At 27.7% G+C, this 27,323-nt stretch overlaps 2 protein-coding genes across 6 annotated transcripts; one reads left to right on the top strand and one right to left on the bottom strand.

Moving 5' to 3' along the window:
- Positions 1-8,332: 8,332 nt before the first annotated feature.
- On the top strand, positions 8,333-17,131 carry LOC100209938 (mitochondrial chaperone BCS1). The gene is made up of 4 exons (XM_065789441.1): positions 8,333-9,035; positions 10,520-10,583; positions 16,115-16,319; positions 16,745-17,131. The coding sequence occupies exons 1-4, from the start codon at positions 8,378-8,380 to the stop codon at positions 17,129-17,131; spliced, it is 1,314 nt and encodes a 437-aa protein (XP_065645513.1). The 5' UTR covers positions 8,333-8,377.
- Positions 17,132-17,303: 172 nt separating this feature from the next.
- On the bottom strand, positions 17,304-25,635 carry LOC136076861 (proline-, glutamic acid- and leucine-rich protein 1-like). Of its 5 annotated transcripts, none has more exons than XM_065790483.1 (5): positions 23,676-25,635; positions 23,307-23,600; positions 22,197-23,224; positions 18,197-22,120; positions 17,304-18,124 (listed from the first exon to the last, which is right to left on the bottom strand). In XM_065790483.1, the coding sequence occupies exons 1-3, from the start codon at positions 23,803-23,805 to the stop codon at positions 23,184-23,186; spliced, it is 465 nt and encodes a 154-aa protein (XP_065646555.1). In that variant the 5' UTR covers positions 23,806-25,635; the 3' UTR covers positions 17,304-18,124; positions 18,197-22,120; positions 22,197-23,183. The 5 variants fall into 5 exon arrangements, with proteins under 5 accessions (XP_065646555.1, XP_065646557.1, XP_065646558.1 ...); XM_065790485.1 differs by having other exon boundaries at positions 22,197-23,441; positions 23,517-23,600; positions 23,676-25,613; XM_065790486.1 differs by lacking the exons at positions 23,307-23,600; positions 23,676-25,635 and having other exon boundaries at positions 22,197-22,995.
- Positions 25,636-27,323: the final 1,688 nt, after the last annotated feature.

Genomic DNA, 27,323 nt, shown 5'->3' with positions numbered 1-27,323 from the left:
TAATTATAAAATTGATTACTGATTTATAACTCCATCGTTCCACTCAAAATGTTACTTGTTGGAGGTCTTCTTGTGTTCATATTGTACCATTAGGCGCGAATCCATACTGTACTCGAGACGTATATGACACACTTAAATCGATAATGTATGTTTATCACCCTAATAATACAGACTACATGATAACAACTTATAAAACAAATAATTCTGCTCCATCACTGATACTGCCTATACATCACACTTACGCTTGACACTAACGACAATTTAGTAGCACAACAATTAATGACTCTACTTCCTTTCCTCGACTATTGTTTATTGTTCTTGTTTATTTTTACAACATTTTACTTAGATCAGTTTTTAAGTATTTTTCTACTTTGAGGCTCTTTGCTTTCCACTGGACATCTGTTCTTTTGTACTTTTATCTCACTCTGCTAAACTCTTTTTTAATTTATTATTCATCTCGTTCACTGCTCGGTTTTCACTAAAATACATAGCGTTTACAAAAAATTTTGGTTGGTTGGTTTCAAATCCAGCTTTTGTAAAATTATACAAGATGACAGGGTGCCAGTAGTTGAAATAGAAGAGATACTAATATAACTACTATATTATAACAAAACTCCCAAAAAATTGGATAAATAAAATATTAAACGAAGGACAAAAATATGGTTTAAAAAAAGTACCTTTTTATATATTAAAGAAAAAAGAAAAGTGTGAGTATAAAAGACTCACAGTCTCGAAACTTTATAAAATTCAAAACAATCCGAAAAAAATTATAGCTTATAAGTATAATCGCTGGGCATCTAAAGGTTGCCAAAGTATGCAAACGGTCAGTAAAAACGAATGGAAATCTTTTTTTCTAAATATTAACAAAAGAAACACAAATAACAAAGCAAATGAAATGTTTTTTAAAGTTGCGCATTTTCTATTACCAACTAATGAAAATAGTTTTATTACAAAATTAAGAAATGACAAATTATGTCCGCAGTGCAAAACTAAAGACGAAACCATATATTATATGATGTATAAATGCGAAAAGGTGCAGCCTCTAATTTTGTTTTTATTAGATGTTTTGGATCAAATTTATCCAACGGAATATCCTCGTTTTAATACTTTGAAATTTATTTTGTTTAAATACGGGGCCAACGCGGGCAACAAAGAGTTTGGCTATATTTGATTGGAAACTCTTGTGTTAGAAATATATTTTAAAAGAATGAAAAGTTTTTTTGAAAAATAATGTTTTAAGTGTAAAGTTTTTACTTAAAAAGTTTGAATATAAAGTTAAACGCTTGCTTGTAAACGAGAGGTTATTAATAATTAATCAAAACGAAAAAAAGAAATATAAATATAAAGAAACATTTTTAAAAAAGGAGTTTTAAACCTAGTCGCTGATATACATAACTATTTTGAATAATTTTTTATTTTTTAATATTGATTTTCGTTTTTTAAATTGATTTTCTCTCAGCGATTTTTATTACTAATATATTTTTATTACCTATATATAAGTCAGAAAGATTTCCGTGTACAACTTTTATAAACAAACGAGTATGAGCCATGAAATTAAAAATAATGACAGAATAAGTTTAAAACTAATCGATAACACACGGAACTATCTAAAATAGTTCTGATAGAATTTTAATTTTTGTCTTTCTTTTCCTTTTTATTTTCTTTTTTTTATACATGTGTGGAAGTTTTTTTTTTAGTCCATAAAGGACATCTTTGTAAAACTTTTTTTATTTTTACTTTTCGTTTTATATTTTACGTTACCTTGTTACCTACGTTACCTTGTTACCTACGTTACTTTGTATACATATGAGGGCATCAATAAGGCAAATAGCCAGACGTAATAAAATGCAATACATTCCATCGTTCTTCTATCGATCTATAATTCCATCGTTCATCGGACAATAAAGTTACTTGAGGAGAAGTTCATATCAAGTGAACTCTTCAAGTTTTTGTCGGTTCGACTAATAGTACTATTGCACCTTCTAACATCGCGTGCAGTTCCTCTCCGCTTCACTATGCTATCTTTCTAACACGACAACTTCTGTCTTTCACTGTGATATACCTTCGTTCTTCCCAAACTCACTTTACTCTTGGTCTGTAGAGCAGATAATGACACTCCTTAAGGAGCGAAACTTGTCTTTGCGGGCCTCGGTAATGTGGCCTCCACAAGCCAATTAGCTGGCGGATAAATATAAATACAGTTTTTGACGTTTATTTTTTCAGCGTTTTCAAGGATAAACCACAATACCATTCCATCGTTCTTCTCAAAATCATCACTCTAGGTCTGCGAAGCGGATTATATTGCTCTCTAGGGAGCTGAACTCGTCTTTGCGGAACTTTGTACTGTGGCCTCTGTATGGCAATTAGCTGGAGGAGGATAAACCACGACGCCAGTTCATGTCTAGTGAAAATAATATTTATAAAAAGAACAACAAACCAAAAACACTTTTTAAATCCGGTGTAGCGTTTTTAATTTACTGCCGTTAATATTTTACTGCGCAGCAAAATTTCAACGTTGGAATTTTACTACTATCGTTATTATTTTACTGACTTTTTTATTGTTTGCTATTTTTTCGCAGTGGAAGCTATTAAAGTTCCACCACTTTATTGGAACACATCTGGCCGTTGTAGTTCTGAGAAAAGAGAAAAGATATTTTACATAAGTGCTAGAGAGTGCAAGGTAAATTACCATATTTGGACATATTGAGAAGTGAATTTCAGAGGGAATATGATTTAGTGTCCAGTTCAGTGTACGGTAAGTGTCCTTTAAGTGTTCTGTACGTTGTTTTGATTATTCTATTTTAACGTTTCTGGGGTGATTATTTAGTTGACGTTTACCGGAAAATAAATGCGTGACAATAATAGTTAATTGTTATAGTGGAAATATTCATTTTTTCTGGAGATTCTAAGTTATGGTTACTGTATATTTTATAGTTTATAGTTTATAGTTGATATCGTTTAAACCTTTGTTTTATCCTAATTTAAGTTTTATAAATAATATAAATTTATTTATTTATAACTAATTCCGTTTTAGTGGAAATATTCGTTTCTCCTGATTTTAGTTTATAATTAATGCAGGTTTAGTGGGAATGTTCGTGTATTTTAGTTTATAATTAATACCGGTTAAGTGAAAGTATTAGTTTTCCTTAATTTTCAATTTATGTTGTTCCGTTATAGTTTTTTCCGTTATAGAATTTTCGGTTATAGTTGAAAGATTTGTTTTCCAAATTTTTAGTTAATATATAATACCGTTTTAGTGGAGAGAATCGTTTTACCCAATATTTTATAATTAAAACAGCCAATATTTTATAATTCAAGCTGCTTTAGTAGGAATTTTTGTTTTATACCCCGTGTTAGTTTTTTTATGTATACTGTTTCCATGATTTAGTCTATCAGGGCGGATATATTGTTGTGTAGTTATTTGCGGGGATTCTGAAAGATAGGGCTATGAGGTCTGAGTACTAGTGGCCCCCTCATAGGATTATGTGAGTGGTCTATATCTCTTTCAAGTCGGAGTGGTTCAAGTTGTGGTCATGTGATGAATATTGGTTAGTCCAATCAATTCATATTATTTTTTATGGGGGGATGTATGTGTATCTACAATATTATATATATAGTATACAGTATACATTCGATACGCGTGATACGAGGGATATATGTATATCTATAATATTATACATACAAAATATAGAATATATTATATGTTCGATCCGCGTGGTACGAGGGATATGGGTGTATCTAGAATATTATATATATAGAATATAATATATGTTTGATACGCGTGATACGAGGGATATAAGTGTATCTAAAATACTATATATACACATGCGCCTACACACATATATACATGCACATATATACACATATATATATACATGCATACATTACACACATATACACATATATTATACAATATATGTTCGATACGCATGCTAAGGGCTTGAGTAATAATGGTGGTTATTAAATCAGGATAATAAATATTAGTAAAACAATAGTAGTACAAATAAAAAAAAATATTAGTCAGACATTAGTCAAATAATAGTCGTATTCTAACATTAGTAAAATAATAGTAACATTGAAATGTATATATCGGGGGATGGTGCTGCGCGCGCGGAGTTCTTTTTTTTTTTTTTTTTTTTTTTTTATACTGTTATTTAGGTGCCCCAAGGTGCTCAGAGCACCGCGGATGTGCATTTAGCCAGAAAGTTCAAGCCTCCTTCCTTACCGTGACGCGAAAATATGCCTAAGGCTCGTTTCGAACCTGGATCTCTTGCTTATAAAGCAAGTGCTCTAACCACTGCGCCACGACCGCACGAGTTCGGGGTTGAGGTCATCACAGTGATCGAAAGTTGTGGTACGTGACAAACCTTCATCTCATCAGAGCCATGTTGGAATGTCTAAGCTTGTTTCGAAGAAGTTAAAGTACTAAAACAACTCCATGGCCTACAGCTTAGTTACCACGTGAGGTTAGGTGATGAACTCATACCCGGGGGGTCTCCTATTTATATTAAATCCTACCATTTCTGGCACTTAGTTATTGCTTAGTCCGTCATTTATTTCCACATTGTCCTTCTTTTTTGTGCTTTCTTCTTCTTTTTTGAGTTGGCTAGATTCAACCTCTTTCAGTATGTCATATACCTAGGTTTTCCTTTGTTTGGTAAAGTTATTTGGCGTAATGAAAATGTCTTCAGGCGTGCACGGATCCTATAATACATTCTAAGTGTGTATAACGCCCGGGGATAGTATGGGGTAATTTTATTGGTGAGTTATAATAGTGTAGGCTAGTCATACGTGAGAATAAAAGGTGGTCAGTTATATTGTGGTGGTGATGGTGCGGTTCAATATATCCAAGAATTTATTATAGAACATATTTATCTTACCATTCTGCTGGGTGTTGTGGTGAGTTGTTCGCTCATATTGTTGTTGGATTCCATTAAAAAGTAGAAGGTCACGATAAAACAAAAAATAATCAAGGGATAAATTACGCTTGTGAAAATTTTTTAAAATCACGATCTATGCGAAACTATGCTACGGTTGTACTCTTGTTGCTTGTGAACAGATATCTGAAGAGCATGAAACGTGCGCACATATAAACGTTAAATATTTTGCTTATTTCGATTCTATTGTTATCTTTTTGTAATTTTTTAATAGTCTATTGTTCTATATACGCATCATAGCTTTGTATGTGACCGCAGAAAAGTTGAGTAATTCTCCAGGTGTGTTTTTCGTGCTTTTTTTCATGGGAATTATTTTTTGTTTGTGGTTTTATTTTCGAGGCAGGCGTTATAATCGATTGTCTCCAAGGGAATTATTATTCCAGAATATTTTTCAGAAAAATGTTCTAGAATATTCCTAAGAGGGGGGAGGGGGTTATGTGTCCCTATGTAAAACCTTATTCTGTGTAGTTGTACTAGTAACCAGACTAGTCTATGGATAGACTTACAACACAGACATAGACAATTCTGTATGTTGTAATGGACACAACAAATGTTTAATTTTTTGTCCTTGTTGTGTCTATCAAATTTTTGATGGTGTCCTAAGATTGCTCAGTTAAAAAATAATTTTCACTTCATAAGTCTACAAAGCATAATTTTTTGTCTATTTGGTGTCTATGATTTTGTCTAAATTTACTTGATTTTATAAAACCAGAAATCTTTCATTACCGTATTATTTGAAGATTGTTATGTAGTAAATTTATAATATTAAAAAAATATTGAAATGACATCAAAACTCCAAATGACGATCATTGCCCATGATTAATTATTGTTTAAAACTTGCGTACATATTCATCAATAAAATGAAAGTAAAAAACATTTTTCTTTTTCACTATTGTTTTATTCACAAACCTAAATAAATTTTAACACCTATTGGAATCTTCTACTTACTAATCCACATTTTATAAAGGACAACTCCTTGATCACATATTTTTAAAATAATTTTATTGAAGGTGATAAAGATTTTAGTGACTAAGGAAAATTTTTTATATGACAAACTTACCTTCAACTTTTTTGAAATAATCCCAAACTGGAGAGGGCATTTTAAAAATAAATTTTCACGCACATTCACTGAGAATTGAAAAACAACTGAACTAAGTAATTAATGAACTTCAATTGAGCACAAAATAGTCCATTTTGAGGTTTTTAAATAGACATTAACTTTTAATCAACAGCACAAGCTGGACAAAAAATTAAAAAATGAACTTCTGTTAGAAAAATTGTATTTTTAATTTTGTGCTTGTTTTCAGTTTTTGAAACGATGCTGCAGTGAAAATTTAATTACTCGTTATAAGTCCAAATTATATATTAAATAGATCTTCTATACCTCATTAAAAAATCGAGATTGTTCATTTAGTGTCCGTTTTTAAAATGATTGTCTAGAAAGACAAACATTTTTTATAGACAATTCATTTTTGATAGTTGTAATTAAAATTGTTGCAATTAGTGCTTTGTCGAAGTCTATTTTTGTCCTTTTATAATAAGTCCATTAGAGATTGTCTGGTTGCTAAGTTGTACTTCTAAATATTCCGATTATAGTTAAAGGTACTATTATTGCGGTTATTGGGATTATAATTACTAATATTCATAATATCAATATATTTATTATTTTTATTTTTATTTATTATAAAGTGTCCAGTGTTGAGAAGTAAAGTTTGGAGGAGAGTATCATTCAGTGTTCAGGTCTGTGTACGGTAAGTGTCCTTTCAGTGTTCTGTGGTTTGTTTTTGATTATTGTGTTTTGACGTTTCTAGGATGATTATTCAGTTGACGTTTCATCGGAAAATACAAACCATAAAATCACTTAATGTATGCATTAAATAATAAAAGTTTCATGGGAAGATAAATTGAGGTACCCCTAATTACATAAAACATGTATATTTTTACCCGCCCCTCCCACAAACTTTAACATTTCTTCTTTACTTGATGACAGTGAAAAAAATAAAAAGCGTAGTAAATTTTTAACGTTGTTATTTTACTGCCCAGTAAATTTTTAACGTTAAATTTTACTGCGCAGTAAAATTATAACGTTAAAATTTTACTGCGCTGTAAAATTACAACGTTAAAGATTTACTGCGCAGTAATATTTTAACGGACTAAAATATTTACATGACACCGGATCGTATTTCTACCGGCATCCGAGATTGAAAAGGCGGCAAAATTGTAAAATTTTCGTCTAGTTTTGATTATTCTAAAAATTTTAAAACCTCAAAACTATATAAACACTTCAAGTTATAACACCTTTTAATGCACTAAAATCATAGGTGTTTTTCAAATAGTATTTAATACTATTTTTAAGAATTCAAATTTTATGTAATTTATTTATTTTACTGATTTTCAAAAGGCAAGCCTTTTGAAAATCAGTAAAATAAATAAATTAGATAAAGTTTGACGAAAAGAAATTACAAATTGGTAGCAATAGCAATAAATAAATTCTGTTTACAAAATTTTTCAACCTAAGAAATAATTATGCTAAATTTTAGTTCTATTTAATTTATTATATATTAAAAGAAGACAAAATTTCTTACTTGAATAAAAAAATTGGTTTTGATCATCTCCAGACACTGTCTGAAACAGTACATCATGTACTACATGTATTTATTTAGTTATTTAAGTTATTTTTATATATTGTAAACTATTTTGTTTAAAACAACCCTAAATTAATTAAGTTAATACATGTAGTACATGATGTGCTGTATATATATATATATATATATATATATATATATATATATATATATATATATATATATATATATATATATATATATATATATATATATATATATATGTATATATATATATATATATAAATGTTTAGCCAAAAACAAATATGAGTAAAAGTTCCAGGTAGCAAAAGAAAAACTATTCAAACTAAGATGAGTAAAATATATTTATTAGTTAAATTTTTGACAAATATTTTAAAATTTTTTCCCTAATACAGCACACACACATATATATATATATATATATATATATATATATATATATATATATATATATATATATATATATATATATATATATATATATATATATTATTTTATTTGCAAATATATATGTTATTATATTATAATTTAGGCTTTTGCTTTTGCTGTTCAAATACACACACAAAAAAAACCTAGATTAGCTTGTGATAATATAATAAAGCACATTTATCTTAAATATTTGAAAAATAGTTGAGTTTTTGAGACTTTTTGTTGCATATAAATATTTTTTTAGTTTTTAGATATTTAGATTTAATAACTATAAATAGCATTATGGAAAAATAATTTGTGCTCAGGTGTTTTGTAGTTATTGATAGTACAAGGTTTACAATGTAATAAAGTAAGGTATCTATTTTTGTTACTTAGATATAAAATATTTTAAAACTGTAAAAAAAAATGACGATATCTGAATTCCTACCTGCACTTGCTGAAAACCCATATTTTTCAGCAGGGTTTGGGCTTGTTGGTGTTGGAACTGGTTTAGCAATAATGCGCAAAGGAATGCAATTTGGATTTGTTATGTTTCGTCGCCATTGTATGGTTACTTTAGAAGTTACAAGTAAAGATAAAAGTTATGAATGGTTGCTACAATGGATGATTCAGAAGCAAGCAAAACAAACACAGCATTTGAGTGTTTTTACCACATTCCAACAGCATGAAACTGGAAAAGTAAATGCCCAGTTTGATTTCACACCAAGCCCAGGCACACATTTTTTAAAGTATAAAAAAAACTGGCTTCGTATTGAAAGGCAAAGAGATCAAGGAATGAGAGATCTTGCCAGTGGCTTGCCTTGGGAAACAGTGACATTGACATCGCTTGGTAGAAATAAAGAAATCTTTTACTCAATGTTGCATGAGGCAAAAACACTAGCTTTGTCTAAACAAGAGGGAAAAACTGTTATGTATATACCTATGGGGCCTGATTGGCGTCAGTTTGGTTTTCCTAGGCAGCATCGGCCAATTAGTTCAGTTATTCTAGATGATGGTGTATCTGAAAGAATCCTAAATGATGTTAGGGAGTTTATTTTTAATAAAAAATGGTATATAGATCGAGGTGATTTTAAAATATTTTTTTCAGCAACTTTTTTTGTTATTTTTAATGTATTTAGATGTCACAAGTATTCATTGACTATTCGGTATTTTGACAATTCAGATTAACCACAGCTGCTTTGATGTTTAACAATTTAAATGCAATAAAAAAATTGTTACGTTATAGATAACTTTAATCATTCATCTTTTCTAAAGGTTTTATTTTTGTGATGGCTTTAAATAATAAAATAAAAAACTAATTATAATAATGTTAATAATGTTTAAAATAAGCGCATTTAGTGTAAATTAACAAAAAATTTAATATATTCAATAATATTATTTATATTTTTATCTTTATAACTATATAAAGATAAAAATATAAATAATATTATTGATTATATTAATATTAATAACTTATAACTCGTAAATAGAAAATTTTTTATTAAAATTTTTTTTTTTTTTTATTAAAGCGTATAAACATTTATTTTTTCCAAAAAATTTTGTAATTTTTTGGAAAAAATAGATGTTTAAATAATTTAAAAATATTATATATAAATTTTTTAATAATTTAATTACAATTTTTCATTTATTAGACAATCATTAGAAGTAATTTGTTACTTAATGTAAAAGCATTTTGCATAACTTTCATAAAAATATTTGCACATTGAAATGGGATTGAAATTATAATAAAAACAATAATAACAAGATTTTAATAAATTTTGTTATTAATAAATTTTTATATATCTTTTGTTTTAGTAAGAATTTTATGGAAATTTCTAAAATATAATGAGTAAAATATATTGAATTTTATTTTTTATAAATGTGAAAAAAAACTACTTCTTTTATTACAACTCTGCGAACAACTTTCTTATTATAAAAAAATTTTTTCTAGAGTTGGGAGAGGGCTATAACCACAATAAAATAGCCTACTCTTCTGTAGTGGCCTTTTTGACCTTGGGTAGGTGAATTTACATTAAAAAATATATATATGTATCTAATGTAACTTCCTGGTTGCAACATAACTACAGTTCTATAAAATTAATTGTAACAATTGCCAACTTCTTGTGAGTTTTGAATTTTATGATATTTAGACATTCTTCTTGATGCAGGGCCTGCAATACGGGTTTCAAAGTAGAGGGGCACAATTGTCAGTTTCTAAAAAAAGTCCTCTATATCTAGAAATTTGTTTTTAAAAAAAAAATTGGTCCTATAGTAAAAAAGTGTGTGTGGGAGGGGGTTAGTGCCCTCCACACACACACTTTTTTTAATACTTACATAATTTAAATATATATATAGACATATATAAATATATATATATATATATATATATATATATATATATATATAAACATATATATATATGTATATATATATATATATATATATATATATATATATATATATATATATATATATTTGTATATATCTGTATATATATATTTGTGTGTGCATTTACATATATATTATTTTTATTGTGATATTATTATGATATCCAACAACTGTTTTAAGGTATTCCGTACCGTCGTGGCTATCTGTTATATGGACCACCTGGATGTGGAAAAAGCAGCTTTATGTAATACAAAATTTTTCTTATTGAATAGCTTTGTCATTATTTTATGTATATAAATATGGTTGTTTTGTTATCATAACAATAAATTAAATAAGTTACTTTATATATGTGTTCTGTCTGAACCTCTGGTGCGGTGTTTACTCACTTGTAAGTTACTTTATGTATGTATGTGTTCTGTTTAATTGTTCTGTTTAAATCTATTTTAATGCTGTGTGAGCTCATTAACTAACTAGACACCCCAATTATAAAACCTACACTCACCCTTATCTCTAGTATTTTGTTAGATGTCGTATTTTCCTAATGCATTTCCAAAATGTCATGCCAAGTGTTTTTAGGTACTGTTTGCAGTAAGTAGCTCCTTTTAATTACTCCAGGTCAGGTCAGGTTCAGGATCATCATAATCACCCTGCTTCTAGTAATTTGAAACACAGTACTACCTGCCCCATGTCCTTCTGCCTTGTGTGAATGCTTTTTAGCCATAGGCTAGGAGAAAAAAACTGACTTAAAAATCCCTTGCCTTAGGACTCTTGGTTGGGTATAAGCTAGAGATAGTGTCTCGATAAAAATACTCATTATTGGCAGATGTTAACTGCATCCAGCTAAAGTTCCTCTGCCTTGGGGCTCTTGGTTGAGTAAAAGCTGGATATGGTGACTCGATGAAAATACTCATCTTGGGCAGATGTTAACTGCACCCAGCTTCTGTCATGTAGCAGACCTCCTAGGCTTAAGAGGTAAGCAGAATAGTTCTGTTGACCAGCCTCCAACCCCTTCAGCTATTAGGCTGGCGTAAATTAAACCTGTTTTAAACATTGTTTCCTGCCTAGGATGATGAATGCTGGATCTTCTTCACTCTTCTCATATGTTTTTGCTTGTGCCTCCTTGATAGTGGCTATGCAACTCTTTCTGTTATCTCCTAATGAGGGTACATCTCTAAAACTCAATTTCTAATCAAATTGACCATGCCCTTTCTCTTTACCCTTCTGCCAATATTGTTGTTATTGGTGACTTTAATGCTCATCACACTGAATGGCTTGGCTCTAAGGCCACTGACCCTGCTGACAATAAAGTCTATAACTTCTGCATTTCTCAATCTCTTACTCAGATAGTTAACTCTGTGGCTTGTTTTCCTGACAACACTGATCATTTACCTTTACTCCTTGATTTATGTCTGGTCTCTGATCCTAGCTTGTGTTCAGTTTCTCCTTTTTTTCTTTTAGGTGGTTCTGACCATGCAATGATCTCTTTAAATCTTTCATCCTGTACCTCCTTTTTGGGTTCGCCTTATCATCACACTGCTTACTATTACCCCAAAGTTGACTGGGATTCTTTTCATGATATTTTTTGTGACAGTTCTTGGGCTGATGTCTTTTCCTTCTCAGCTGAAAATGTACCTCCTATGTAACCTCCTGAATTCAGGCAGGAATGGTAGCTTTTATTCTTTCTTGTCAGTTCCAAGTCAAGCCTCATTCTCCTCTGGTTTTTACCCTCTTGTGCAGCTGCTATATCTAATCATAATCATTTTTTTCATCTTTTTTAAAATAACAACTCTCTTGAGAACAAACAACTATTTATTATTGCAAGAAATCAATGTAAAAATGTGCTTTCAGATGCTAAGCTTCATTATTCTCAGTTCACTAATTCTTGTATCTTATCTCAAAAGTTAGGCTCTAGAGGCTTTTGGAAAATCATCAAAAGTGCTTGAAGATCAACTTTATATTAACCTTTTGACCGCTTTTTTATTTTATTTTCTTGCAATGTGCATTGTGACAAAAAACAAAACTGCAATGTAAGTTCTGATCATTGAAATGATCATTCAAATGATAAATACCCAAACCCTCAGTCAATATATACTGAAGTTCCCACAGGTTTAATACAAGGTTATCAATGATGCTTTATACAAAATTGTGTGCAAAAAATATTTCTACAGTTGTATATATGTGTATATATATATATATATATATATATATATATATATATATATATATATATATATATATATATATATATATATATATATATATATATATTAGGGTGTCCCAAAAAAACACTTTTTTTAAAATTTCAATGTGCTCTTAATTGGTTCACAAGTAATTCCATTTAGAAAATTTTTGAAGGAAATAATTTCTAAATGGAATTACTTGTGCACAAAGTAATTCTAACTTGTGTAGAAGGAATTCTCGTGTAAACGATTATAAAAGCCGTAACGGTAAGCTAAAATAAAATATGATATGAGAGGGAATAACAACTTCATAGATTTTTGATGCAAATGTAAAATATAGTATAAATCTAGTTAAAAAAACTGATTATTTCGAAATTTATATAAAAAATGGGTAGAACAGCTAAAAAAAGGATGATAATGGGTCAGAATAGGAAAAAACGGAAAATACAGAAAGGTTGAGGTATATTTACCTTTTGAAGTACCCACTGAGAGATTTACCTCAGAGACAGCTTCCATCTAATGGTGATATTCTGAGATACTATCAATTTATCCTTCGCAATTCACAGGTTAATTACAAACCCATTTCTACTAATGTTGGTTGCAAATTGAAATCGAAATCCAAGGATCTTGTTTGTGAAAATGGTGTTTATACAGATCCTGATACAATTATCAGGTAACTAGGATTGGAAAAAATTGGGATAATCCTGGGTTTGACAAGAAGTTTGTGATTTCTGGGTACAATATAAAGACCAAAATTATTAAACTTAATTAAAAATATAAAAATTTTGATTAAATTGTCTTCTCTGAACTGGGACAGCAGTCTTGATAAGCAATCAAAGTTAGAGAAACATTTTCTCACAGAATCCTATCAGCTTTTAAACATATCGACTGAGAATTTTGAAAAAGATGTTATTGCTGATAGATTAAGAACAGATGGTGCCAAGCTGGAAGATATAAAGTAAGTTCATTAAATAACACTTTTTGGAGTAGTGAGATTTTTTTTCTGATTTAAAGTAACTTAAGTAATAGCATATTATTTCCTTTCAAATATTTACGATTAACCAAGAAAAACTAGAACAATTATTAATTTATTTATAAATGTCTTAACAGATTTAAATATTTTTTAGTTTTTATGAAGACCAGAAGTTGGATAGAAAAAGATATGTGGGAACAATAGTTGATAAAGACTACATTAGGAGAGTACTGGATGCAAATTGGAGATAGAACAAGCTAGATAAGTTGAGAGTTAAAGAATTAGAGACAAAAAATTTAAAAGATATCAATAATGTTTTGTTGTCACATGACTCCATGACAGAAGAGATTTAATTCAGTAGTGAGGAAGAACAGTCAAACAAGGATTATGAAATCAGCAAGGAAGAAGATTTCCTGGGTAACAGTCGGAAACGCAAGTATACTATTATTTTAATAACATAGTTGTAATTTTTACAAACTAAAGCTATTTTATTGAAAAGTGTATAATTATAAATTATATTACAAAATGATACTTAATCATTTTGTAATATTATTACAAAATGATACCTAAGTATCATTTTGTAATAATATTACAAAATGATACTTAGGTGCAATTCTGGAGATAGGATAAATCTAGCAGTGAATGCTGAAAAGCTCATTGAATGTACTGCTATTCCAGCTACAAGGTTCAATGTTGGTGTACACCTCATATGGCAATTTTAAGTGAAGTATTTAAAGCTGGAGGTATAGAAATAAATGATATACCGCTTTCATGAAGCACACTTCATAGAAAAAAAGTTCAAATATGTAGAACTTAAAGGAGACTTAGAGTGGGTTTCAATAACAAATCATCTTAAAGGCAGACAGCTTATTCTTCATTTTGATACCAAACTGTTGAAACAAATTACCACTGGGCTTAACATTGTTTAAAAAATCGAGCAACTTGCAGTCTCAGTGAGCTCCCTGGACAACGATACCATGGAAGATAATCTTATAGGTGTTAATCAATGTGACTCTTAAAAGGAAGTTAAACAAGCAGAATAAGTGCACAATCTTTTAGAATATTATGGATGTAAAGAGCAGATCATTAGTATATGCTGTGATACAACTGCATTTTTGACTAAAGCACCTACTGATATGGTGTTTTCAAGGAATGATTATGGTATAGTTTGTAAGCTTGCCTCCTTCTTTGGAGCAGAAATACAAGGTTTTAGGTTCCATCAACCTGGTGCTTGCCATATGGCAAGGTTTTTAGCAGATACATAGATATCTACATCCTGACTCTTTATATGACCAAAGATATCAGTAATATCATGACAGAAAAAGAAGTGCTGCAGTTGAAGGATGCAAGTTTGTTCGTTGCAATTTTCTTTGTTCCATGGTTGAAGAGTTTTTCAGAAAAGTTTGAAAAGTTTTTCAGAATTTCTGGCTCCCTACAATAATTTGAAAATATCCAGACATCCTATGCATTGAGAAAAATCAGTAAGAAGATTGGAAATGCTTTGCTTCTCAGCATAGGATGCCATATGTTGTGCTTAACTTCGCAAGTCTGTGTTTTGTCCTTTGGGGACAAAGAAGTTCCTTCTGAAACAAAGCTAAAAATGCTGTTAGCTCTGATTGAGTTTAAAGAGCCAATTGAATTTCAGTGTTGTAAACCATCAAATGTACAAACTGGAGAGACTGCAAAGCTACCTGAGCTGATTTCCGAGCAAAGCTACCTTCTCTTTAAACATTTTAAAATATCAAGAGCACGTATAAAAGAATGGCTCTTTTATACTTGCTCAGAGATGAAGATCACCTTCAAAATGTACTTTTTGTAGTTAAAAAGTCTAGAAAAAACTTGACTAAGAGTATGACCAAAAAGAAGCTTGGGAACTGTTTAAAAAGTTGTATTTTTTGAAAAATGTTTCACCACAGTAAAATCTTAAATTTGCTAATAAATATTTTTTTTTTTGTATTTTTTTTTTGGATTTTCATATTTATAAATATAAATTATTAAATAACTTAAATAATAACAAAAACAATTGGAAATGATTTATACACATCTAATTGTTTTGTTTTAATTTTCTAAAATTAAAAAAAAATTGTGTTTTCTATTTATGTTAAGCCAGCTTAACATTAAAACCGTAAAACTCAGATTTTACATCTAGGACTTCTTGTCAGAAATAAAACCGTCAAATTTTTTTAGGACTTATTTAGGTCACATAGAATGGTAATCAGTAGAGAGCTTTTCTTTTTTTTTTTTTTGGGGTCACCCTAATATATATATATATATATATATATATATATATATATATATATATATATATATATATACATATACATATACATATACATATACATATATATATGTATATATATATATGTATATACATATATATATACATATATATATATGCATATATATATATATATACATATACATATATATATATATATACATATACATATATATATATATATATATATATATATATATATACATATATATATACATATATATATATACATATATATATACATATACATATATATATATATATATATATATATATATATATATATATATATATATATATATATATATATATATATATATGTATCATTTTTTTATTACAAATAGAACAGCACTTGCTGGTGAACTGCAATACAGTATATGTATAATGAATCTTGGAGATCGAACATTATCAGATGATCGTTTAACACATTTAATGAGTGTGGCGCCACAACAAAGTATAATTTTACTTGAAGACATTGATGCTGCTTTTAGTAAACGAGATGATGATAAGATGACTGGGAATAAAGCTGCAGGTTACTACCCAAATTATGTAAGTTTATTGTTTGAATAAGTTCAAGTCTACTCTTTAAAGAAAAATACAACTTTTTGTTTGTTTAAATATAATAAATATTTAAAATATTTAAAAGTTCAATAATAAAACCCATAATGACACGTGAAATTTATGTCTGGGTATGAAGCTGATAAGGTTGATGTGTGTTACTTTTTAGAATGAAAAACCAGTTCAAGTCTTGACATATTCTATTTTACTGAGTCTATTTTACCAACACTCTTTAAAATAAAACTTATTTGAGGTTGTATTAAAACCTATTATATATAGTTTATAGTTTAATATTTGAAAGAGGTTACAAACATAAAATATATTAATTAATTAGACTGATAAAAAAAAGTTGATATGTAGAAAAATAGTTAATTTTATTTATTTTTATTTTAAGTTTAGCATTAATTTATTGTTAGGTGACATTTAGTGGTTTGTTAAACTGTCTTGATGGAGTAGTGTCAACAGAAGAGAGACTGGTATTTATGACAACTAATTACCTTGAACGACTTGACTCTGCACTTATACGGCCTGGTCGAATTGATTTAAAACAGATTATTGATAAAGCTTCTGTTTCACAATTGATACAAATGTTTTTACGTTTTTATCCACACATGAAGCATTCTGACGCGGTCTTGTTTAGCAAAACGGTCAGTGACACAAATCAAAGATATAGTGTAGCACAAATCCAAGGATATTTAATGCAGTTTAAACAAGATGCAGTGGCCGCATTTGATGATAACGTAAGTTACAATTCTTGTAAGAGTCAGACTCAGATTCAGTGTCACCGACCGTGTAAAAAATAAAACGTTAAAACCGCGGCCCGTGTAAAAAAAAGTTGAAATAAACCGAATGAAAGTGATGAAAATTTCCCGGTCTCAAAAAAAAAAAAAGGTGGCGCATGCGCGCAAAAAAAAGATCAGGTGTCAAAAAAATTTTTTATTTTATAAAAACTGTTACAGTTAAAAAATGTTACAATATTGATTTATTTTTTTCTCTGAAAATAGGATATTTTTCTTTGACAAAGTTTTCAAATGTCATGTTTGGATAATATTGTTTTCCGATGGTGACATAATGATTATAAATGTCGAGTTCTTCAAAAAATGATTTTTGATATTTTTCTGCAGACATCAAGACAAATATCAGTTCTTCACCAGTTAATTGGATTGTGTTTTTGACAGTACAATTGCGATTTCCACACATTGTATTAGTTAGCTAAAAAAAAATTTTTATTTATAAAAATAGTTGTACAAAAAAAAATGTTAATAAAAAAAGTACAATAAAAAATTTCAATTAAAAAAAGTTTATGATTTGTGAATAGAAAAGTTCGCTTTTATATATTCGTTTATAGAAGTTTTTTTCTTATTAATGTTTATTTTTTCTAGCTCGTCTTCCAAGCATTTCTCGAAGGCTAATCCTTTTAATTTCGCATTCATTTTTTTAAATTTTATATTTGGTGGTGGTAGCTCGAATGTGGAATCAGTGAGATCATCTTCCCAGTTTTCATTTGAATTCATTTTTTTTATTTATATCTAAAGAAAAAGAATGTTAGAAAAAAATAGAAATTGTTATAAAAAAGTAAAAAAATAAAGAATAAAAAAAAGACATTAATATACAATAAAAAAAAAAGACACAAATATGCAATAAAATATATATTTCTGTATAAAAAAGTTAATCATTTTTTTTCAAGTAGCACGCTTGACATACGCCACATTGTTTAATACAAAAGTATCTTCGGTTAATTGTATCTGAGTGGTTTAACGAATGTTTATTTATTGTAAAATAGTAGGCATACATGGCTGTAAAAAAACAAAAAAATAGAATTAATAAAAAATTTTAATGATAAAAATAAATACAGAAAAAAAATATACCTTTCATTTGTTTTTTCACTTTTTTGTTTGGCTTTCTTTTGCTGTAACCGTATTTCATTTTTTTTATTAGTTTGTCTATAAATATAAAATGATATCATTATAATGTACAAAATTATTTTCACGAATATAATAATATTGATCTATTGCCCATTGAATGTATTTTCTAATACAATTATAAAAAAAATCAAGTTGTTCATTTTTAATATAACGATTATTATAGTGCGATCTAAACATTTCGTATAAAGGATATATAATTTTTCTTTGTACCCAATAAAATGAATTATGATTTAATAAACAACTAATGTCGTAATCATAAGAAAAGTCACAAATATAAAAAGATTTGTTTTCATCATCATAAATATATAAATTTCCAAGCTGTTCTTTTAATAATTCAAATTCGATTTTAATTCTTCTATATGCCAATTTTCTTTTACACAAATCTTTTAACGTTTTCAAGTCTACATCCATGTTATTTTTTGTTTCGGATGTAAACCAATTCACAATGTGGATAATGTCGTATTCATAAAAGTGCTTACTTCTTTGCATTTTTTTTATTAGTTAACTAAAAAAAAAATTAAAAAAAATTAAAAATAGTGTTTTACAATTTGAAAATGAATAAAACAAGGTTCAATAGTATAAAAATATTGTTGTTGTGACCAATTTATATATTCCATGATTAAACGATATAATTTTCGTATTAAATGTATTTCCAGTTGTTTATTTGGATCAGCAAAATAAGATATTTCTGTGAAAAGTATATGAAATAATTTGTAAAGATATTCTCTTTGAAGATTAAAAAATAATAAACGATTATTAAAAATATTAAAATAGGAATCAAATTCAAAATCAACAATGGAATGAAAGCTGTAAAATAACAAACGAATATTATCTTTATCTTTCCATTTGCTATGTGGTAGTTTGGTTTTATCAAATAAAGAAATAATTTTCTTTTGCAACTCTTGAAATTCTAAATAAATTCGTCGATAAGCCAAAGTTCTTTTGCACAAATCTTTCAAGCTAAGTTGTGATTGAATTTCACGGGTAAATCTGTTAAAGTGATTCAAACTAAAACTGTCGAAAATAAATTGATAATAAGAAAAATGACGTTCTTCTGGACTAAACCAGATGACTGTTTGTTTTTCAAAGTTTTTAATATAAGAAAGAATGTTGAATTCTAAATAATGACTAGCTTTTCTTGTTTCTTTGTCTATTTCTATAAACTTTTTTTCTCGTGCCATTTGTTGATGAAGTCTTTGTAAAAAGTGACGAAGTGTAATTTCTTCTTTATCAAGTATTCTTCTAATATTTCCCCAGTTGCTTCCCATTATTTTTAATTAGTTGTCTAAAAAAAAAAAAAAAGTTTACAAATGGAGTTAATACAAGTAAAAAAAGTTATACAAGTAAAAAAAGTTAATACAAGTAAAAAAAGTTATACAAGTAAAAAATTTTTTTTCCTAAAAAAAAAAGAGTTAAATGAATTCTTGTGCACATTCAGGTGCTTTAGCTGGTTTTGGATTATATAAATGAAATAGTTCTTGTTGTTTTGCTTCTACAACTGCACTTGGATATGCATATACAGGTGGATTATTAACAACGCATTCTTCGTAACTAGGAAGACGTGGTATTTTATTTTTGTATTTGTTGAAAATATCATTTCGATGAATTGTTTTACATAATACAAGTAGATATTCCAATTTACTTTCTAATGATTCGTAAAGATGACCATGTTCACTTTGAATAGTATGATCTTTAAAGTATTCTATCATATCCAAACCATTTTTTAAAGTTTGTTTGATTCCTAATGGTATTCTGAGTAAGAATTTGATAGATTGCACGTTGTTGGTTGTTAGTTCCAAACTAATTTCTCTGAATATATCAATGGTATTCATTTTTTTTTATTAGTTAATCTAAAAAAAAATAAGGGTTAATAATGTTAGATAAAGTACAAAAAAAAACATTTTAAAAAATAGGATAAATACATTTTTTTACATAAAATATGTTATTGTATACTAATCGTAATAAATAAATTATTGTTAATAATAAATGGTTTTAGTTCTTCGTGTGAAATAAAATTCTTATAACCAACAGCCACATTATATTCAGTGGTAGGTTTATCAAATGAACTGTCGTCTAAAAGTTGAAGATAATTATTGTTGGTAGTAGTACGAGTAAAAAATTGTTCTTTATTTCTCAAGGTGATATTAACATTTTTGGTAAAAGGCCATTGTAAACCATCGTCCAAGTCACCTCTTAACAATTGAAAGTAAATGGCTAGATTGTTGATGACGGTACTTCGTGTATACACTTTTATTCGATAACGGTATCCTTCTGATGTGTAAATGGGTTCTGAATAAAATGTTTCATCTGATAACAGTCTGAGATTCATTTGATCGAGTTTGATCAATTGCGTGTCTTTAAAAACGTGTTGAATTACCTTGACTTCTTTAGGTTGTTGAATGGAATTTTTTAAAGCTAAGAATTCTGTGCTATTTTCTTCTGCAATATGATAAAGTTTTGTTATTTCTTGTTTGAGATGTTCTGTATCTTGTTGATTTGCTAAAACCAACATGTTGTCATAACAGAGACTTTTTAATTCTGCCATTTCTTGGTTCGTTTTTGCTAGAGTTTGTTGAAGTTTGTCGTTTTCTTCTTTTAGATTTTTAATTTCTTTTTCTTGAAGACTCTTCATTTTAATCATGATTTGATTCATAGAAAGATTCAAATAATTTAAATTTTTCTTTTCGTCTTGAACGACTTGGTTCAAATAACGATTTTGTTGCTCTTTATAATATTGAAAGCAGATGACAGAGTGCTCATAATAATCTTGATCATCGATTTTGGTATTACAAAAAAAACATATTTTTTGTATATCTAGAAATTCGTAATCACATTCGTGGTTTAACAAATCTTGTACCTTTTTTTTACAGGTGAAACATTCGTGGGAGTATTGTTCTGTAGAACAATCTGCTTGATGCTGTAAAAGTTCTTTTGCACTAAATTCTTTGTCGCAAAAACAGCAAGGATATATGTTGGCTGACATTTTTTTTATTAGTTGCTGAAAAAAAAACATTTATTTATATAAAAAAATATAAAAAAATATACATGTCTTTTTTAACATAAAAGAATTAATAAATAAACAAAATTGCTCAATAAAACATATAAAAGAATAAAAATATAAATAAGGTTCTTTTCAATAAATTCTTCTTCTTCTTCAAATATATTGTTAAAAGTTATATTTTCTATTTCTTTTTCTTCTTCGTTTAAATAATCACCAAACCCAGGAAACATATCTTCATAATCATCATTATTATTCATTTTTTTAGTTGTCTAAAAAAAAAGAAAAAAAATTACAAAATAAAGTGATCTCATTTTATTACAACAGTTCGTCTTATGATGCAATACGATGAAAAAAAATTACAAAATAAAGTGATCTCATTTTATTACAACAGTTCGTCTTATGCTGCAATACGATAAAAAGTTTATGATAAAAAGCAATTTCAAACCATGGTGTTCTTGTTGTCGAGTTTATTATTTAAAAAGTGATGCTTGTTATTTTATTTGACTAAAAAAAAGATATATTTATAAATAAAAAATTATAAATAAAGCTCTGGTAAGTTGTCCATTTTATTCATAACGTCTATAACGTATTGTTCCCAATCCATTTCATCTAAGATTTCATGCATTTCTTTTTCTATTTCTTCCACTTCTTTTTCCATTTCTTCTTCCAACATTTGTAATTTAAGTTCTTCAATATCATCTGATTCTTCTTCTTCCATTTCTTGTACTAATTGAACTAAATATTTTTCATAATCTTCCTCTGTTAATTCTTCCATTTCCATAAGTTCTTCCAAATCTTGTTCTTCTTCTTTTGTCAATAACAACTCGTGATAGCAAAGACTCTCTTTGTTAATATAATCTACATAACTAAAAAGAAAAAAAAGAAAAAAATATAAAAAAATTATAAAAAAAAAACAAAGAAAAAACAAATGACAAAACTTACCATCCACATTTTTTGACGTATTGTTTCATTTTTTTTAAATATATTAGTTTGCTAAAAAAAATAAAAAAATTACAAAAAAATTATAAAAAAATTATTGTAATATATAGTTTTCAATTATTTTCATAGTTTCTTCTATATTTTTTAATAGTTCTAAATTATTTTGTTTTGTTGTCATGTCAACTGACCATGTCCATAACGCATCATATAAAGCACGAGCTGCTTCGAATTCGGTTCCTTTTCTTTGATAAATTAAATTTAAAAGTCTCATCATTCTTTCGTTAGTATCACGATAATCAGTTTGTATGCATACGATATCACGGTTTTTGTAGTCCAGATATTCGGCTAACGTTTGCCAATGTGTTTGTAAATGTTGTGCTATTTTTAGTTTTAATCGTGTAAAATTCATTATTTTATGCTAAAAAATATAAAAACATTAAATATTAAATAAAACTAATTTACATTGTAATAAATTAAATAAAAGTTCTTGCTTGTCGGTTTCAATTTCCCATCTTGTTATTACATAATATAAATGATTTAAAGCTCTTTTTTTATCTTTGTGTTGCGTTAAATAAAGAATTAAAATTTTTTTAATTTTGTCAAAGTTTTTTATATAATTCACGTCAATTTTTTTAATAATGTGTCTTTTAAAGTGTAGATCAATCGCTAATTGTTTCCAATGGTGATTTAATTGTTTTGAAATTGTATTTATTATTTGTTTGTACATTTTTTTTCTATTGTATTAAAAAATGATGTAAAATTCTATTGTATTAAAAAATATTGTAATAAAAAATGTAAAAATTCAAATAAGCAAAAAAAATATAAAGAAAAAATTAATACTTTTTTAATTTTAAATTTAACAAAAACGACAAATATTAAAATAGTAATAACAAAAAAAATAGTAATGTATATATATATATAATAGTAATAACAAAATAGTAATAACAACTAAAAAAAAATTTTTTTCTATAAAAAAATATATACAAAAGCTCATAAAATTTCGCTTTCTGTATTTTCAGGATCTGGACTCTCTAAAAAAAAACAGACAAAGGGGATATTAAAAAATATTTATACTTTTTAATAAAATAAAAAAAAGGTTCAAGTTTAACTTACGAGGAGAGTAGTCCCAGTGAGAAGGACCTACTTCCCTATTGGGTTCTGGTGGTGTTTGTGGTGGCGAACGTGGTGATAGTGGTGATAGTGGCGATAGTAGTGATGGTGATGGTGGTGAACGTGGATAGGGATTATCTAAAAAAAGAAAATATTTTTTTAAAAAATGAATTTTTTTAATAAGAAAAAATAGTAAAGTTAAAAAAAACTTACGACGAGTGCGAGAAAATCTTGTTTCATCTACAAAATTTTGTCTGACAAAGTTTTTAAAGTCTCTAAGTTTTTGCATTTCTTTTTCTAGAAAAAAAATAGTATTTTAAAAAATAATAATTTTTCTTATAAAAATGAAAAAAAACCATAAAAAACAATTACCTCTTTTTGCGTCGTATGGAAATACTAGACTGATGGGTTTTTTTTTTTCATTTTGAATAATGAAAAATTGATCGTTGATAGTATCGCTAAACACTTCATATTTTATATTGTTTATTGTTATATATCTCATTATTAAAACTAAAAAAAATAGGTTTATTTAGAAATAAATACTCTTTATTTTATTGTAATAATTATAAATAGTTATAAATATCATTTTTTTTATAAAATGCCTAAAATAAGGTATACTCCTAGATCATTAAACACTGTCAATATGGCACGTACAAAAACAACAGTTCCTAGAACAAAAAAAGCAGTTCAAACACAAACAAGTAGAAAACAAAGTTCAACATCGACACAGACTGAAAATCAGTATTTACCGAGCAATTGTAAAAGAATATTATCGTGTTTACGAAGAACAAATAACAGATATAAAGATAATAAAACAAATCGTAAACTTGGAAGAGTTGGCAAAAGAATAAAACGTTGGGTTCATACTGCTGAATCCTATGTCGATATTAAACATCAATTAAAAGAAGCAAATATACGACGAAAAAATAGACAAAAATAATATATTTACAAATTGTAAACATTTCTTTTTATTAAATAATTTAGTTTTCTTATAGCATTGCGTCGTTTATATGACTTGCTTTTTTTCTAAAAAAATATATAAAAAAATCTTATGTGTAAAGAAAAGAAATAATGAAAAAGTGTAAAAAATATTAAAAAACAAACTTTTATTTTGTTGACCGGTGCTTCTGCAAATTCTAATGGAGCTTCGTCTATTTCTTTTTCAGAGGAGGTTTCTTTTTCTTTTGGAGGTTCAACAGTTTGATTTTTTACGACAAAGTCTATTTTGTCTGGGTCGTTTATAAAAATATTAAAATCCAATATTGCGTCTTCATCTTCTATTATTATAACCGAATCGTCATCGCTTATGATTTCTGGTTCTTCTTCTAAAGATAGTTCGTTTTCTTTAAAATTTATTTCTTTTCCGACGACTTCATCGTTAAAAAAATATTTTGTTTTTTTAATCGAACGTTTTGTTAATGTTTTTGTCATTTTTGATTTTGTTAACAAAAAAAACACGCTTTTTATGTATAAAATTTAATCTCTACAGATTAACGCGAAATAAAAGCTAAAGTGATGCAACTTTATTCAATGAAAAGAAAATGCTGTGTCATGTTAGTTAAATTTAGAAAGTTATAATAACGCTTTTATGAACAAGATTAAAAAGATTAAAATACGGAGTAAACAACTTTTTAAAAACACTGCGAAGAAAAAAACTCTGTGATAAGTGTTAAAACAACATGTTAAATAAATTCAAAACTTTATGAACCAATACGTCGACGTAGCATAGTGCATTCGCTCGCCGCACTATGTTTCAAACGCCATGCCATTAGACCGTCGTGGGTTCGATTCTCGTTGAGGGTAGTAGAAAGTATAGAAAGTTTAATGTAAAAACACTAACTCGAAAGAATTAGTGAGTGCGTCTAGAAAGTATAGAAAGTTCAATGTGAAAACACTAACTCGAAAGAATTAGTGAGTGCGTCTAGAAAGTATAGAAAGTTCAATGTGAAAACACTAACTCGAAAGAATTAGTGAGTGCGTCTAGAAAGTATAGAAAGTTCAATGTGAAAACACTAACTCGAAAGAATTAGTGAGTGCGTCTAGAAAGTATAGAAAGTTCAATGTGAAAACACTAACTCGAAAGAATTAGTGAGTGTGTCGAGTGAAAACACTAACTCGAAAGAATTAGTGATGTGAGAACGAGTGTGTGAGTAAGCAGGCTAAGGACTAAGTCAGGACTAAGTAAGTTAAGTAAGGACTAAGTAAGGTTAAGTAAGTAAGTAAGAAAAAATACGGCCGTATAAAAAAAAAATAAAGACTGTAAGAAAAAAACACAAGTAAGTAGGCCTACTAAGATAAAGTAAAGACAGAATAAGTAAGGTTGTGTCAGGGTGACACTATGTTTTTTATATTGTAAAAAAAAAAAAAAGATATAAAAAAATACAAGTCGAAAAAAAGTTAAAGTCAAAAAAAAGTTAAAGTCAAAAAAGTTAAAGTTAAAAAAAAAGACAAAAATGGCTGCAGATGATATTGATTTTTCCCGTATGATTGTAAGACGGAATTTATTTTCAACACCTTCTTATAAAAGCAATTTGAGACCTAAATATACATCTAAATTACCCAAATATACAGTAGATGGAAAATGGCCTTTTCATAGGGATGCTTTTTTTGAATTTTTTGATAGGACCTCTTTTGATGAAAACGAGTTAACTGATCCCAATAATACAGAACTAAGAACTCTAAGACGTAGAAGAGTTAAGAAAAATTTAAAAAAAATAAAGCGTCAATATTGTAGAAAAGCACTGATGTGTTATCGAAAAACAAAAAGCAAGTATATAAATAATAAACAAAATCGCGAAATGAATCGAGTAGGAAAACCGATATATCGTTTTGTTTTAACAAAAGTAGATCGCGATAAACACAGAAATATTTATTAAAAAATGAGACATAGAAGACATAGAGGGCATAGAAATGCTAAAAGATATATTTTTGTTCATCGAAAATCGAAACCTAATCCTAGACCTTATCATTCTTTAATTGGTAAAGGACGAAAACGTAGTTATAGAAAGCGTGGTAAAGGTTTTCTTGGCAACCTATTAGGAGGTATTCCTTTAATTGGTGATTTGTTTAAAACTATAGTTTAATCGGATTAAAAAACATGTATAAAATAGCTCAATTCTGTAAAAACGTTCATTTACAAAAGAAAATGAATTCAATAGTGTGTAAACACGCCAAAAGAAAAAGTCACATTAAAAAATATTGTGACAAATGTTTTGTGCAAAAATTTCGAGATTATGTTGAAGAAAATATTAAAGAGTGTCTTTGGTTATTGAAAGATAATGAAAAACAGAGTCAAAAGCTCAAAAATTTACGTACAGACACAAGTGCTTATGGCGATTATATTCTTACGTACGAATATGAAAACGGTGTTGTTGAAATTATCAGCGGAGATAAAGAAAATGGACACACAAAAACATCTACTTTTTTTGGTGGATTTATATTAGATTTTGATATTATAAATAAAATATATAGCATATCACATGTATATGACGGTGTTTTTTATATTGGTAATAAAATACCAAAAATATATTGATAAAAAAAATATTTGATAGTGTATTTTCTGTTTTTTTTTAAAAAAAGTACTATAAATTTGTTTGTTTTGAAATAAAAAAAATTCATTTGAAGAAAAAATATTCATTTGAAAATAAACAAAAAAAAAAAATGGAGTTTAAAACTTGTTTAAACGAATTTTATAACACAGTTATGAATGTAGAAGCTTCCAAGTTTGAAGCTAGCGATATTTTAAAACATGTTAAAGGCGATTTTAAATTAGTATTTCGTTTGGATGCAAGTAAACAAATCAAAGTAACTCGTGATAATAATAAAGCCCATATTGAATTTTTTTATGGTGAAATCAACCACATTTGTTCCACATTTGAAATGAATTATGAAGACTTTGTTGATGTTATTAAAGAGACATTTAATGTTTGGCAACTCGAAGAAGCAGACATAAAAGAATGAATGATTATTTAGAGAGCTTTGCAAAATTAACTCGAAGAAGCAGACATAAAAAAATGAATG

This window comes from Hydra vulgaris, chromosome 02 (assembly GCF_038396675.1).
Source record: "Hydra vulgaris chromosome 02, alternate assembly HydraT2T_AEP".
In the NCBI taxonomy this organism is placed as follows: Eukaryota; Metazoa; Cnidaria; class Hydrozoa; order Anthoathecata; family Hydridae; genus Hydra; species Hydra vulgaris.
Note: the sequence above shows the minus strand (reverse complement) of the source record. Positions and strands in the feature narration are given on the sequence as shown.

Excerpts from the sequence above, each read along its gene's own strand:
- LOC100209938 (XM_065789441.1), top strand. The coding sequence starts at position 8,378 with ATGACGATATCTGAATTCCTACCTGCACTTGCTGAAAACCCATATTTT. Across the intron at positions 9,036-10,519 it reads AAAATGGTATATAGATCGAG|GTATTCCGTACCGTCGTGGC; the intron begins GTGATTTTAAAA and ends AACTGTTTTAAG. Across the intron at positions 16,320-16,744 it reads CAGGTTACTACCCAAATTAT|GTGACATTTAGTGGTTTGTT; the intron begins GTAAGTTTATTG and ends ATTTATTGTTAG.
- LOC136076861 (XM_065790481.1), bottom strand. The coding sequence starts at position 21,266 with ATGTTTTTTTTTCAGCAACTAATAAAAAAAATGTCAGCCAACATATAT.